At 35.2% G+C, this 15,849-nt stretch overlaps 1 protein-coding gene across 5 annotated transcripts in view; it reads right to left on the bottom strand.

Annotated features, from left to right (window-relative positions):
• The window catches only part of LOC100933889 (E1A-binding protein p400-like), a 136,130-nt gene that overhangs the window by 104,809 nt on the left and 15,472 nt on the right, over positions 1-15,849 (bottom strand). For 3 of the 5 annotated variants that reach the window (XM_031948373.1, XM_031948372.1, XM_031948370.1), the window contains exons 2-4: positions 12,306-12,446; positions 8,687-10,035; positions 6,904-7,014 (exon numbers count right to left, since the gene is read on the bottom strand). In XM_031948373.1, the coding sequence (XP_031804233.1) occupies positions 6,904-7,014; positions 8,687-10,000 (1,425 nt within the window). In that variant the 5' untranslated portion in view covers positions 10,001-10,035; positions 12,306-12,446. The remainder of the gene's footprint in view (positions 1-6,903; positions 7,015-8,686; positions 10,036-12,305; positions 12,447-15,849) is intronic. The other 2 variants (XM_031948371.1, XM_023496948.2) reach the window with 1 other exon arrangement.

A 15,849-nucleotide genomic window follows, 5' to 3' on the forward strand; every position in this document is an offset into this window, starting at 1 on the left:
GACATTGGTCACTCAACCCACACAGCATTCATTGTATGCCAAAAAGGTCAAATCACAATCTCTTTGAGCTTCAATTTCTTCATTTTTTTAATGAGGGATTTAGACTACATGACCTCCAAAGAACCTTCCAGCTCTCTATGACCTTATGATCAATACCATTATACAGAGTTGGAAGTTATTCCAAAAGAATTAAACATCTATTACTTGGCTGTTAGTGAAGGAAGTGTATAAGTACTGTCCCCTGAGGAGTTTGCAGCAGTGATCAGATTGATTACAAATGGGGATTTTGTTATGGTTTTACTTTTTGTTCCCCACCTATTCTCATAATATGCCATTATTCCTAATCCCAGGTTAAGAGCCTCTGACTTAGGCCAATGCAAACCTTACCAAGACTCCCCTCCACAACATAAGCAACAAAAGTATACTGAGTAGCCAGCATTTATTTGTATAAAGATTTCTACTGGGACAATTAGATGAAACAGTGGAAAGAGTGCCAGGCCTAGAGTCAAGAAAACTTTAGTTCAACTCCAGACTCATCCACTTACTGGCTGTGTGACCCTGCACAAGTCATTTCACCCTATTTGCTTCAGTTTCTTCATCTGTAAAATGAGCTAGAGAAAGCAATGGCGAATCCCTCCAGTATCTTTGCCAAGAAAACTCCAAATGGAGGCACAAAGAGTCGGCCATGACTGAAATAACTGAACCACCACCAACAAAACAACCCTACCGAGGGGGAGGTCCCTATCTCCTGCAGCAGCCCTTTCAATTACAGCATAACTCTAGTTAGGAATGTTTTCCTTATACAGGATAGCTCAAGTTAGAAATGTTTTCCAAATTTAAAGTCTACATGCTAATTGCTGACGAAGGTTACTTTTAATTACATACAAATTTTAATCAAATTTTTTTCAGTGTCAGTGGTCCCTGATTCTCTACCCCTGATCATGATAAATTATAATGTCTTCATTTTGAATACTATAAAATTTCATAAAAACAATTCTCTGAACAGAGCTCTGTTTGCCATGGCTTGCCTTTAATTGTTAAATGACTTTTTGGATTCATGATAAATAAAGATTGCAAATTTCTCTTTCCCTAGTATGGTAATCAAAGAATTTTCCCATTTTGGATAAATTATTTAGTACCTAATTTCTTTAACAAAAGTAGTTCTTTGTACCCATGTTACAATATATAACCATGAAATTTTTTCTAGCATTTCACAAGTAAAACATCTAAGGTCTCTTTCAGATATAAATCTATCATATTATTATAAAAATCTTCTAACTGAAAACAATTTTAAAATGTTAAAGTATTTGAGGGGCAGTTAGGTGGACTTGGAATCAGAAAGGCTCACTTGCATGAATTCAAATCTGGCCTCAGACATTTAATTCAGTTATATATAGTTTAATTCATTATAAAAAGAGCTGGAAATTTGGAACTATACTCAAAAAATTATCAAGTTGTGCAAACCCTTTGATCCAGCAGTGTTTCTATTGGGCTTATAAAGAGATCTTAGAGGGAAAGGGACCCACATGTGAAAAAATGTTTTAGCAGCCCTTTTCATAGAGGCAAGAAACTGGAAATTGAATGGATGCCCATCATTTGGAGAATGGCTAAGTAAATTATGGTATATGAATGTTATAGAATATTATTATTCTGTAAGAAATGACCAGCAGAATGGATACAGAGAAATTTGAAGAGACTTACATGAATTGATGATGCTAAGTGAAATGAGCAGAACCAGGAGATCATTATACACTTCAATAGCAATACTATATCAGGATCAATTCTGATGGAAATGACTATCCTCAACAATGCGAGGATCCAAAACAGTTCCAATTGATCAGTAATGAACAGAACCAGCTACACCCAGCAAAAGAAACTGGGAAATGAGTGTGGACCACAACATAGCATTTGCACTTTCTGTTGTTGTTTGCTTGCATTTTTGTTTTTCTTCCTAGGTTAATTTTACCTTCTTTCTAAATCCGATTTTTCTTGGGCAGCAAGATAACTGTATAAATATGTATACATATATTGTATTTAACATATATGGGACTACCTGCCATCTAGAGGAGGGGGCGGAGGAAAGGAGGGGAAAAATTGGAAAAGAAGTTTTTGTAAGGGTCAATGTTTAAAAAAAATTACTCATGCATATGTTTTGTAAATAAAAAGCTATAATAAAAAAATAAATTTAAAAAATAAAATAAAATGAGCTGAAGAAGGAAATGGCAAACCTTTTGATTACCTTTGCCAAATAAATCCCAAATCCACAAATGCGCACAAAGAGTCTAAAATAACTGAACAAGCGACTACTTTTGCTAGTATAAAATAAAAAGTCAGAATTTTAAGTATCTTCTTCTGATCTATTGTACTTTGCTTTGATTTCCCACAATTTGCAACCAAAAAAATTCCTGTTTTGACTCAGGGAGGCCTATGATTCATAGAGGGCCATTTCTTCCTCCTCATTGGGCTCCTAATCTAAAATATTCAGGTTGCTCCCCATTGATAATTCCAAAATAAAGCATTTCTCATGATAAATGTGATATTATCTGCCCCTCTTCAAATATTCATAACAATATTTCTATTTAAATGAATTTGCCCAATATTCTCCAAGTCTAGAGTCATTAATCCATCTGTCCCTAAATTACCAAAACAGAGAAGAAAAATTATTTTCAATTGCTAAGGTTTTACATTCCAAAATGAGGAAGATTTCCCACAGACAGCCCATATTTTGCATATTTGCTGAATGTGGATCACGACATAGTATTTTCACTTTTTTTGTTATTGTTTGCTTCCTTTTTTCCTTTCTCTTTTTTCTCCTTTTTGATCTGATTTTTCTTGTGCAGCAGGATAAATGTAGAAATATATTTAGAAGAATTGTACATGTTTAACTTAAATTTTATTATTTGCTGTTTAGAAGAGGAGAAGGAAGGACTGAAAGGAGAAAAATTTGAATAGGTTTTGCAAGGGTGAATGTTGAAAAATATCTTTGCATGTATTTTGAAAATAAAAAGTCTATCAAAAATTTAAAAAGTAAAAATCTAATCACAACTATAAAGTTAGATGTTTCTCTATGATTTGTTTTCAACTCATGATTTCTTACATTTATGATGAAAGTTTTTTTCATAAGAGATTAAATATAGAGAATTAACTCTAATTTATAAAAAATCAAGCCATTCTCCAATTGAAAAATGGTCAAAGGATATGAACAGACAATTCTCAGATGAAGAAATTGAAACTATTTCTAGTCATATGAAAAGATGCTCCAAGTCATTATTAATCAGGAGAAATGCAAATTAAGACAACTCTAAGATACCACTACACACCTGTCAGATTGGCTAAGATGACAGGAAAAAATAATGATGATTGTTGGAGGGGATGTGGGAAAACTGGGACATTGATGCATTGTTGGTGGAGTTGTGAACGAATCCAACCATTTTGGAGAGTAGTTTGGAACTATGCTCAAAAAGTTATCAAACTGTGCATACCCTTTGATCCAGCAGTGTTACTACTGGGATTATATCCCAAAGAGATTATAAAGAAGGGAAAGGGACCTGTATGTGCACGAATGTTTGTGGCAGCCCTTTTTGTAGTGGCTAGAAACTGGAAACTGAATGGATGTCCATCAGTTGGAGAATGGCTGAATAAATTGTGGTATATGAAAATTATGGAATATTACTGTTCTGTAAGAAATGACCAACAGGATGATTTCAGAAAGGCCTGGAGAGACTTACACGAACTGATGCTGAGTGAAATGAGCAGGACCAGGAGATCATTATATACTTCAACAACAATACTATATGATGACCAGTTCTGATGGACCAGGCCATCCTCAGCAACGAGATCAACCAAATCATTTCTAATGGAGCAGTAATGAACTGAACTAGCTATGCCCAGAAAAAGAACTCTGGGAGATGACTAAAAACCATTACATTGAATTCCCAATCCCTATATTTATGCACACCTGCATTTTTGATTTCCTTCACAAGCTAATTGTACAATATTTCAGAGTCTGATTCTTTTTGTACAGCAAAATAACGTTTTGGTCATGTATACTTATTGTGTATCTAATTTATATTTTAATATATTTAACATCTACTGGTCATCCTGCCATCTAGGGGAGGGGGTGGGGGGGTAAGAGGTGAAAAATTGGAACAAGAGGTTTGGCAATTGTTAATGCTGTAAAGTTACCCATGCATATAACCTGTAAATAAAAGGCTATTAAATAAATAAATAAATTTCAAAATTAAAAAAAAAAAGATTAAAGTATATTCATTAACTAATTAGCCTTCCCTGAATGCCTATTATATACAATGCACTGTGCCACTCTGCCCTCAAGACACCATCATTCTACTAAGGGGAGTCCATGTTCCCAGAGAAATAAGTTACAGTATCTATTGCTGTTATCCTACTCTTTGTGATCCTATTTGAAGCTTTCTTGGCAAAAATAATGGAGTGCTTTGCCAATTCCTTTTCCAGCTCATTTGACAGAGAAGGAAACTGAGGCAAATACGGTTAAGTGACTTACCCAGGATCACACTGCTAGTAAATATCTAAGGCTGCATTTGAACTAAGGTCTTCCTGACTCCAGGCCCAACATTCTAAACACCGAGTCATTTGGCTGCCCAGGATTTATACCCTTCTTCCTGTCTTCCCTGCCCCCCCCCCCAAAAAAAAAAAATTGAATAGAGGCCTTGAGAATCAGAAAGACTTCAGTTCAAATTCTGCCTTAGACACTTAATAATTATATATCCCTGAAAAAAGTCACTTTATAAAATCAAAGGGCTGGAATAGCTGGCCTCTGATGTCTATTTCAGCTGTAAACCTCCAATTCTATGATGGGAGGAGATAGAGGAAAAGAGTCAAAAGTGGAAGAATCCACAAAACTGTCTTAAAGGAAGTTGTACTTGAGAGTACCAGGGAATCCAGGAGGTAAATGAGGGAATAATCTGAAAAAACACAGAGGCTGAGACAGAGGCAAAGAGAAGTAGCCTGATTAAACCATTCCATTCACAAAAGAACTGGTAATCAGTCTCTAGAGAGATACCATCCACCAAAAGCAACAGAAAGCCCTTAAAGTTTTTGATCAAAGAAATAGCATGGTCACAAAGCTACTTTATAATGATCAATGTCACTGCTATGTAGAGTGGAGAAGGAGAATGGGGTCAAGAAATTCAATCAGGAAGCTCTAACAATAATGTGAGAGGTGATGTGTGGCCTGTTGTGAATAGAAAAAAAAAAGGACAGTCAAGAAAAGCTAAATAAGTGTATCTGACCACATCTGGCAAATGACTAGTTAAAGGGAAGGGAGAGACTCTGAAAAATTAAGGATGATAAATGCTCCCAAAAGAAATTGAAAAGCTAGGAAGAGTGGGTTTAAGGGAACTAGTTATTGAGTGCTGTTTTGGACCTGTTGAATTTGAGATACCTATGAGACAACTAAGTGGAGATTTCTAGCAAGCAAGAAGAGACCAGGGACTACAATCTCAACAGAGAAATAAGGGCAGAAAGTATTCTTTTCAGACCCACCCACATAGAACAGACAGCTGAATCTAAGGAGGTTAAAGAGTCCACTAAAGAGGGAGATGACATATATAAGAGAAGGGGCCTAGAACAGATCTCTGGGGTTTTTGTACCCATCCAGAGATGGAAAGACATGGAAACAGAAGGATAAGGGCAACAGATATACACAAAGCAAAATTTTAAAGTAACATTTATCAATTGATAGAGTCCCCAACATATAATTCGTCTTACCTTAAATGACCTAATAACCAAATAGAAGCAAATTTATTCTGCATATAGACTCCAAAAATTGAAAAGACATACAAGGCTGTCCTTTCTTATTTCAAAGTAAAACATAGTTTCATCACTTAAAATGTCAATGAAGTATACAAGAAAGAACAACTGCCTTTTTAACTCTACAACAATAGTCAAATGAAGTGTACACCAATTTGAAATGGACAAATCTCTGAACCTGAACAGACAAATCAAGAAGCATGATTGTTCTTTACAAAAGGAGATTAATTTTATGTCTTCAAAGTGCCTTAGTAGTAGCAGTTGTTGTTCCCCTAAAACATTTAGCAATGCTTCAGTCTGTATATGATCAATTTTAAAGGAAACCTATATAATTAAAGCAAGGGACACTTTTTAAAGAATCAACACATAGAAGTAGATAGATGGTTATTTTTTCTTCTAATTAAACAAAGAGGATGGCAGAATGAAAAAAGTTCTAGTTTGGGAGTGAGGAAACCTGGGCTCTATGTCAAGTTTCTGTTACAAACTTGCTGTGTGACCTTGACACGACACTGCACCTCTCTGGGTCTCCTTATCTGGACAATGTCAGGGCCAGAAGAAAGGAGCTTCCATGGCCCTTCCCACGCTAACATTTTAAGATCCTATGAAGAGGATTACAAAATATTAAAACTAATGCTACTAAAGTTAGGCATGCATCTGATTTAGACATTTACTGTTATGAAATTTTTCTAAACTTTAAATTTAAAATTCTCATCCTGTCTTGCACTGTACCGCCTTTTCTGTAAATTGTAGATAAATTTCAAAGACACAAGAAAGACCCCAACATTTAAAATGCCACACACAAAGAATCCTCAGCAATGTATAACCAGACATAAAATAAGTTTTAGATGACAAGCATGCTGAAAGCTACCACTGCTTTAAAGATGAATAAGAAAAAATAACTAAGAACTGTCCTGTCACTTAATCATGCAATTTCAGTTTCAGAATTTATAGTTTTGAGAAAGGTTCATTGTTGTATTATGATTTTTTTAAAATAAGGAATGGGCACTGGGAAAAATAGTGAATAGCAAATATGTTATTGAAGATTAAAATAATCAAATCTGGATGAATCTAAAATCCGGGATGAGACTACATTTTAGAACCATCGAAAAGTACCTGAAATGGCTGCTGCGGGGACGCAAAAGCAGCAGAAACATTTGGAGGAAGCTGGGTTGCAATAGCAACAGGAGTCCCAGTCTGCCCATCCTTTCCTGTCACAACCTTTACCTGAGAGAAGATATTTTGAGAAAAAAGGGAAAATAATTTTTAAGACTGCTCAAAAAGGCTTTGGCATTTTATCACTGATATTTCACTCAAATTTGGTTGGGAAAAAAAATAATAGGCACTAGAGTGACAGTTTATAAAAGCCAAAGTTTTCCGAATGCAATCTTTGCAATTAATTCAACTTATCAAAGTAAAATATACTTTTGTTAATTTTTTGTTTAAAAAAAAAAAAACCTTAAAAATGAATGACAGACAGTCTTTTCATTAAAAAAAAATATATCCAGTCAGTGTATAGGCAACTAGTAAGGTGCCAACTCCATTATCAGAAGAGGCAACACTAAAAGGCCAATGAACCATGTTCAACAAGAAATGATAAAGACAAAGGAAAAATGCACAAAAAGAAGAAATCAATTTACAGACTAAGTCTGTTTCATTGGCAAATAACCAAAGAGAAACTGAATTTAATTATATCATACCAATTCTGATAAAAACCTTAAAACAATTATATATTTATATCTTTTGAAAGATATGAAATGGTTCCCATTGTCAGAAAGTTAAAGAAAACATACAATGACAAAGCCACACCAGATACATCCATTAACATCAATGAGCATAAGCAAAGAGACTAGCATTTGGGTACCAAAAGGCTGATTTCTTTGCAGAATAAGAGATGGCAGAGATTACAATTACATCAGCTAACTCATAAAACAAAACAAGCTTCACCAACACAGATTCACAGCACATGACACAGAAGCACAATATACAGTGCGTTACAGTACAATTCATCCCTATCAACTTGTTCTGGGCCTGGGAAATATAAATAAAAGATCATCAATCTTTTAAGAATCCTTTAGCTTGGGGAAATTCTTCAATAATTCACCCATTGTACACAAAGTAAGATCAAATCTCAAAAATAAAAATCAATCTACAAATGCAATTCTAAAGTCATATCCTCCATGAAAATTGAAGCCTAAAATGACTATTGCCCAAAACTACAAATCATTTTATATTTCTACAGTTATTGTCACATTTAAATGACATAACAGGGTGACACTATATAAAATCTAGAAAATTATGCTTCTGATTGGTCCTATGAAGAAGGCATATTGACTCAAACTTTCTATTTAGGAATGGGAGAAATGGGGAGGAAATCCATAGGTAAAGTAATAACTACAACTTTATTTAGAAACAAATGGGTGTTTTTGTGTATATTTATTTAGTGACTAGTTCATTCCCTAAGGATTTAGATGCAGAACCTAGAAAAGCAACTTGAATGTTTATTGAGCTATTAAATACTCTGCAAAACTCCATTCAAATCAGCAGCCAAGCGCCTAGAGTGAAGTAAAAAAAAAATTTAGTCATGCCAGTTTGGTAAGATTAACCAAACTGAAAGCCCAATTTTTAATGGAAACATTTTAAATGTCTTTACAATTACAAAAATCACCATCATTATTTTTTTTCCTTTCAAAACACAGCCATCATACCTTCCTACGGAAAAAAAGAACTTCAGAAAAACATTCTTAACATTGCTATCAATCTTTCTTTATGAATAAAATCCCTCTATAAACAAACTCTTAAAAATATCAAATTGATACAAATACTTTATTTACCATTTCAAAGACTTCATCCTTCTTGACATTTCTCTTTTAAATTTTTTAAGAAGTAAATTTCTTACCTCATCATTGATAACCTCAGATTTTTCCTCCTCTTCCTCTTCCTCAAGATCCAAATCATTTTGCTTAAGATATGCTTGTAAGGGTGCATAATGTTTTTTCTTAAAAGCTAAGAAATCCATCATATTCCCTTGAAAATGCTGCAAGAAAAATAATTCAATCAAATATTCCTTAAAGTTTTCCTTTAGAGCCTCCATTTCTCTGTAATGATGATCCAGACATTGCTTTCTCATTTGAGCCGTTTCTTGAGACGCTGGTGGAATTTCCTCCAATTTTTTAGGTACTTTTTTCACTCCTATACTTCCTGCAGGAGCCAGAGGAAGGTTGGAAAGACCCTGTGGCACAGTGGCTCTAGAAGGGCTGGTGGGTCCTGGGGGTGGTGAAGTCATCCCAAAGGCTGAAGAGCCTCCAACTCCAGATATTAAGACACCTGAAGGCCTCTCAAACCCCATTGGTCTATTTAACTGTTGTCCTTGAATTACTTGCTGCTGTTGAATCAGTTGTCCTTGAATAATACTACTGATCTGGGGTGGCAAGCTAGTCGTGGCGATGTGACCGGGGCTAGTCAGAGGCTGCATACTGGCACCACCAGCTACCGGGCTCTGGGGTCCAAGATGATGGATAGTGCCGCCTGTCTGGGTATGGGGCTGCGAAAGTCTGCGTTCTCGAACAGTAATTGGGGCCCCCGCATGTTGCAGCTGAACCTGCCCTCCCTGAGCAATCTGGGCGATGCCCGAGCCCTCCTGATACACAAAGTGTCCACCATTCGAAGGGCTCAAACTGATCTGTCTCACAAGGACACTGGCATCCACAAAGCCTCCAGTGGGGCTGGAGCTGCAAATCCCCAGTCCCGGACCAGGAGTGCCTGCCCGCACACTCTGTAATGCCTGCACCGGCCCAGGGCTGGGCTGAGTTGGGCTTTGAGACTGGACCTGTTGGGGCAGCGGGGAGGTAACTTGAATGTAGGATGGGGAGCCATGCTCAAACCTCCTTGGCTGAGAATTGAACTGAAAGCCTGGGGAAGTTGGATTGGGGATTGGCAAAGGGGTAAGGGTGATCTGCTGGTTTCCTCCAACTACTGGTCCAACATTCTGAAGTGTAATGTTTACATTCTGACCAGCTACTGGACTTCTATTCATAAGCTGCTGGATCTGGTAACTGGGAGATTGGGGTGCAGATGGGCTTGCTGAAGCCGCAAATGGAGCTGCAGGGGATTGGGGCAGATTTGAATGGGACTGCTGGTCTTCCCCCTCATTGCCTGTGAAGGACCTGGACCTTTGGAGCTGCACATTCTGAGGACCGTTGCCATGGTGCATTATCGCTTCCTTTTTTCTTCCAATTTAATACTCTCCTAAAGAAAAGAGGGAAAAAAATTAAGTTACTTGAAGCACAAACACTATTTTTATTACCCTTTATTTAATGTGATAAAATTAAATATGTATAGTAAAAGTACTAAAGTGTTTGAATATGTTAATTCTCCACTAATTTTTAGAATTCTAAAGAGGGAAAATAATCAAACAGGGTGTTAACAAAAGTTGATTTTTTAAATTTAGTCAAGATAAGCTAAAATATTTGAAACATTTGCATTCTTTAATTTGCAAACACATGCAACTGGGCTACAACCTGGGAGTTACCATTCAGTCTTCACACTATCATCCTTTACATCTAATCAGTTAGTTACCAAGTCCTGTCCACTCTGAGTGTCCATCAATGCTCAGTCCCAGGTTCTCTTCTCATCTCTCTTACTGAGTGATCTCATTAGCAATCATGGATCCAATCATCTAGATACAGAAAATTTCTAGGATTTATCCAGCCCTAATCTTTCTTCTAAGCTTCAGTAGTGTATATAATCAATTGCCTGATAGAAATTTCAAACTGGATATCCAAAAGACATTTCAAAGTTACGTCCAAAATAAAACCCATTTTCTTTCCCAAAAAGTTCTCTCTTCTTGTGAATGTCCCAATTACTATCTACCTTTCCAGTTACCCAGTATCACATTTTCATGTCATCTTCAACTCTTCTCATTCAGCCTACCTATTCAAGCACTTACCAGATTCTATAATTTCTTATGCATACTGTCACTACACTAGTTTAAACCTTTATCATTTCTTGTCCAGATTACTGGAATAGCTTTCTAAATGGTTTTCCTGAGTCAGCTTTACCCATTCTAACTCTTCTTCCACTAAGATGCCAAAGAGATTTTCCTAAAGCACAAGTCTATGTTACCCTCCAGTTCAATAGATTCCAGTGATTCCCTATTTCTTCAAAGATCAAATATTAAGTGCATAACCCGCAAGCAACTATATATAAATAAAATGTATACAAGATAAATTGGATAAATATCAAAGACAACTCAAAAAAACTGTGCATCTATAGTACAAGGAAAAAAAAGGATATTTAAATATCTACATAGAATTTATATGATGAGAATGAAAATGAATTCAGAAGTATTCAGAAGAATTCAAAAGTCTAATACTCCTGATTCTTTTATAGATGAGGAAACTGAAACCCAGAGAAAGGAAGTGACTTGCCCACAATGACAAATCTAGTAAGTAAGGACAGAACCACATTCTGTCATCAGCTATCATGCTCGTTCCATCAAAGCAGGAGGTCCACAATAAAAAATATCAATGTCAAAGAAAACAATAATTTCAAAACAAATTTAAGATATTTATTTTTCTTAGCTGCAGTTATTTATTGAAACGATTTCTAAAGATGGAGGTAATAAAGATCAATTATTGAACTTTGAATTGGGAAGCTGTGGGTTCTGAATTCACTTCTGATGCTTGCTATGCTGTCCTAGACAAATCATTTAATATTATGTACCTCAAGCAACTCATTAAGACTTATGTACTAAATTGGCTGAAGTAGCTCTCACAATGAAATTTGCCCCTTCTAAAGAACTAGGTAAAGTTACAACATCTTACACAAAGATGTATCAAAATAAATTATACAAAAATGTATTGATGCATTAGTTAAAAAAAAAAAATCCAGTTTTTAAAAAAAAATTGGGTTGCTAATATGAAAGGAAGAAAAAAATTTCCCAAAGTTTTGTTCTTTGAAAAAAAAGTTTCATTATCAGTAATAAATGTTAACCACTGAAACATATTAGCTTAAAAGGGCAAAAAGGATTACCAATTCAACTGATATCATACTGTAACCAAAATATCAAATTTACAAACTTTACATACTAATAAATTAATACAATATTAGACTAAAATAAGACTACACAGGGAAAAATAATGTCCAATTATACTTAGCCCAATTCTAATCAAATGAGATCAATATCTGTACAGTGCTTAGCATAGTTCACAATCTAACTTTCCAGCCAGTATCACCCCCCAAAAAAACCTGACTTCTAAAAGGATATTGTATAATCAACCTCATTATCTACATCATTCCCTTTACAAGTGCTATTTCACCCACCTCCCATTATGATCCCTTTTTTTCCTAAACATAATTATATATTGTCTTCTGTTAGGTTTTTTTTTTTTCATTTTTTATCCTTTCTAACCAGATAGTATACTCCTTGAGGGTAGAGACCATGGCTTATGCTTATTTAAATTTTCTACTACACCAAATACAGTACTTTGCACAAAGAAGCTAAAAAAAACACTTACTAATTAGTTCATCTGTTCATTCAATAAACATTTATCTTGGGCAAATCACATCATCTCTGGGCCTCAGTTCTCCCATCTGCAAAATGAGTGGGTTGGACTAGATAAGTGATCTCCAAAGTTGAGGCTTTGTTGGAAAGCACTCTGAAAGAAATTAGATACAGACCAACAGTTCACATCATATATTAAGTTAAATTCCAAAAGTTTTTATAATTTAGACATAAAAGTTAACATTAAAAGCAAATTGAGGAACAGGGAAGAAAGTATGTTTCTGACTATGAATAGGGTAATAGTTAATAATTTAAAACGATAAAATGGAAAATTTGATTACATATAACAAAAACAATTTTGCACTAACAAAATTAATGCATTTAAAATTAGAGAAACAGGTAATAGAAAAATCTTTGTAACAAATTTCTCTGGTAAAGTGTCATATACAGGAATATATAATATAATATAATATAATATAATTAAGGAATATACAGTCAAATATATAAGACTAAGATCCATTCCCTAAAAGATAAAATGGGCAAAAAATAGGGACAGTTTTCAAAGGAAGAAAAACAAAGCTATTAACAACTAAATAAATTTTAAATAACTATTAGAGGAATACAAATTAGTTTCACCTCTTAGTCGATGATCTTAGATGATGACAAAGGAGGAAAATGAGCAATGTTGGAGGGAGTACAAAAAAAAAAAAAAAAAAAAAAGCACCTTTAGACAGTGTTGGTGGAGCTATAAACTAATCCAGTCATTCTGGAAAGTAACTGTACTCCAAAAGTCACTAATCATGATATCCTTTGAGACTAGTCCCTTCTCCAATACCACTACTATTAGGCCTATACCTCCAAAAAAGATCAAAGAAAGAGGAAAAGGACCATAAGTACAAAATATTTATAGCAACCTTTTTCATAATAGTAAAAACTTGGAAAATAAGGGAGTTGGCTATCTGTGGGGAAATGGCTAAACAAATTATGGTAAATAAATAGAATAGAGAGTATGATTATGCTATTAAAAATGACAAAATTTCAAAGTGTCAGAGGAAATTGAAAATTAAAATTAATGGATACCGAGTAAAATGATAACTAAATGAACAATTTTTATAACAGCACCACTAAGAAAAATAGCTTTAAAAGACTTTAGATCTCTGACAATGAGAAACCACAATTCCAAAAGAACCAAAGGCATACATCCACCTCCTTCCAGAAAAGTAACTTAAAATATAGAATGAGATATATATTTGTAAACATGACCAATGTGGGAATCTGTTTTATTGGATTATAAATATTTGGTATGAGTTTTCAATTTTTCAATTGGGGGGGAGAAGAAAATAAAGACTATTAAAATAAATAAATGCCAAAAAAAAAAAAAAAAAAAAAAAGAATACTTATTGGCTATAATCAAGATTAGCCAAATAAATGAAATATTAATCCAAGGGAATGCTTAATGTTTTATATCCAATATGATAAATGTGTGCATTAACAAATTAAAGAATGTGTCAAAAAATAAAAACAAAATGAGAGGCCTTGGTCGAACTCCAAGAGGGTTGAACTCAACCATTCAGAGGAGAGTATGATGGGTGACATCGTAGTATTCCCTGTCACAACTAATCTTGGCCTTGCCTCTAAAACCTTTCAATACTCTCCTATTGTCTCTCCTAAATTGTTCTTTCCTAGTTTCAGGGAACAATCTTTGTACCCTAAGTCCAAACAAGTGTCTCCATATCCTGCCTGGCTCCCTATCATCTTGTGGCTACTTGGGCACCCCTAAGCCCTGATTTAGTCAATGAGTAAATTCCTATACCGAAAATGCTCTCTATTTGGCACTCTTTCTTAACTGCCAAATCTGATGGCCTTTTCTTAAAATATGTCCTTCTTGACTTCTCTGTAGCAAGTGACTCTATGGCTCATCTTCTCTCCCCCCCTCCCTCCCCCAGTCTATATCCTCTCTCATGGTTATCCCCTCACTGTTCCTCTTGGGTCTTCTGCTAGTTTAACTCCCTTTTCTCAGTCTCCTTTGCTCCATTATTCACACTTCCCAACAGATGTTATACCCCAAGGATTTGTCCTGAACCTGTTTTCTGTATTCTCTCTACTCTCCCTCACTTGGTGATTTCATCAGTTCCCAAGTATTTAGTTATCATCTCTATAGAGATAGTTCTCAGATCTATATCTAGAGATCTAATCTCTGTCCTCAACTCCAGTCCAATATGACCAACTATCTAAAATGTTGGATATGATGTCTAGACATCCAGGGAAATCTGATGGGAAGTCATCTTGATTGGCAATTGAGTAAGAGCCCCTGAAGTCACAACTTCAATCTCATTCATGACTCCTCACTCTCACTAGCCTTTACCAAATCTTCTCTCTGTATCTCTAAAACATTTCTCAAATACAGCCTCTCCTCCCCACTCACAGGGCAATATCATCTCAGTGCAGGACCTCATCACGTCTCCCTTGGGACTATTCTATGATGTCTTTAACTGCAGCCTTTCCCCTCAACACTCCATCCTCCCTTCACTCTTCTGTCAAAGCTCATCTTCCTGAAGTGCAAGTCTGATCACGTACATCTGACCAAGTCTGATCAAATATAAATAAACTCCTAGATCATTGTACAAGGCAACAACATTATATTATCAATATATAACAATATATATTATCAATTCTATAGACATAACTCTTTCCAACAATGAAATGACTGAGGCCAGTTTCAATGATCTCATGATGAAGAGAGCCCTTTACACCCAGAAAGAGGACCATGGGAACTAAGTGTGGATCACAACATAACATTCTCACTCTTTGTTGTTGTTGGCTTATATTTTGTTTTGTTACTCATTTTCTCCTTTTTGATCTGACTTTTCTCATGCAGCAAGATAATTGCACAAATATGTTTACATATATTGGATTTAACATATTTTAACCTGTATAACATATATTGGATAGCTTGCCATCTAAGGGAGGGGATGAGGGGAAGGAGTGGAAAATGTGGAACACAAGACTATGTAAGGGTCAATGTTGAAAATTATCGATGCATGTCTTTTAAAAAAAAAAAGCTTTCATAAGAAAAAAATTCAAATAAAAAAAATGTATAAACTCCTGTTTGACATTTAAAGTACTTCGCAACTTGGCCCCGTCCCTACTTTGCCAGCCTTTTTACATTCTACTCCCCTTCTCACACTCTTTGATTCACTAATTCTGGCCTCCTTGTTATTCCATTCTCCAGTTTGCAATGACCGTCTCCCATAACTGAAATGTACCTCCTCTTCATCTTTGCATCTTAATTCTTCATTTCTTTCAAGACTTAGCTTAAAGCAGCAGTGGCTTCATAAAACCTTTTTTCTGGTCTCAGCTGCTAGCATAACCCATTCCAAAACTACCTTTTATTTATTTTGAAAACATATGGCCATCTTCGTGATATCATTGTCTTTTGTATTCCTAAAGCTTAGTACAATAAAGAGTAGGTTCTTAATAAATTTTTAAATTAACTACTTACAAACTAATTTACTTGGCCTACTATGAATCTAGATGGCCCCATACCCCAAATCATG

The sequence above is a fragment of the Sarcophilus harrisii genome, chromosome 1 (genome assembly GCF_902635505.1).
Source record: "Sarcophilus harrisii chromosome 1, mSarHar1.11, whole genome shotgun sequence".
Lineage (NCBI taxonomy): Eukaryota > Metazoa > Chordata > Mammalia > Dasyuromorphia > Dasyuridae > Sarcophilus > Sarcophilus harrisii.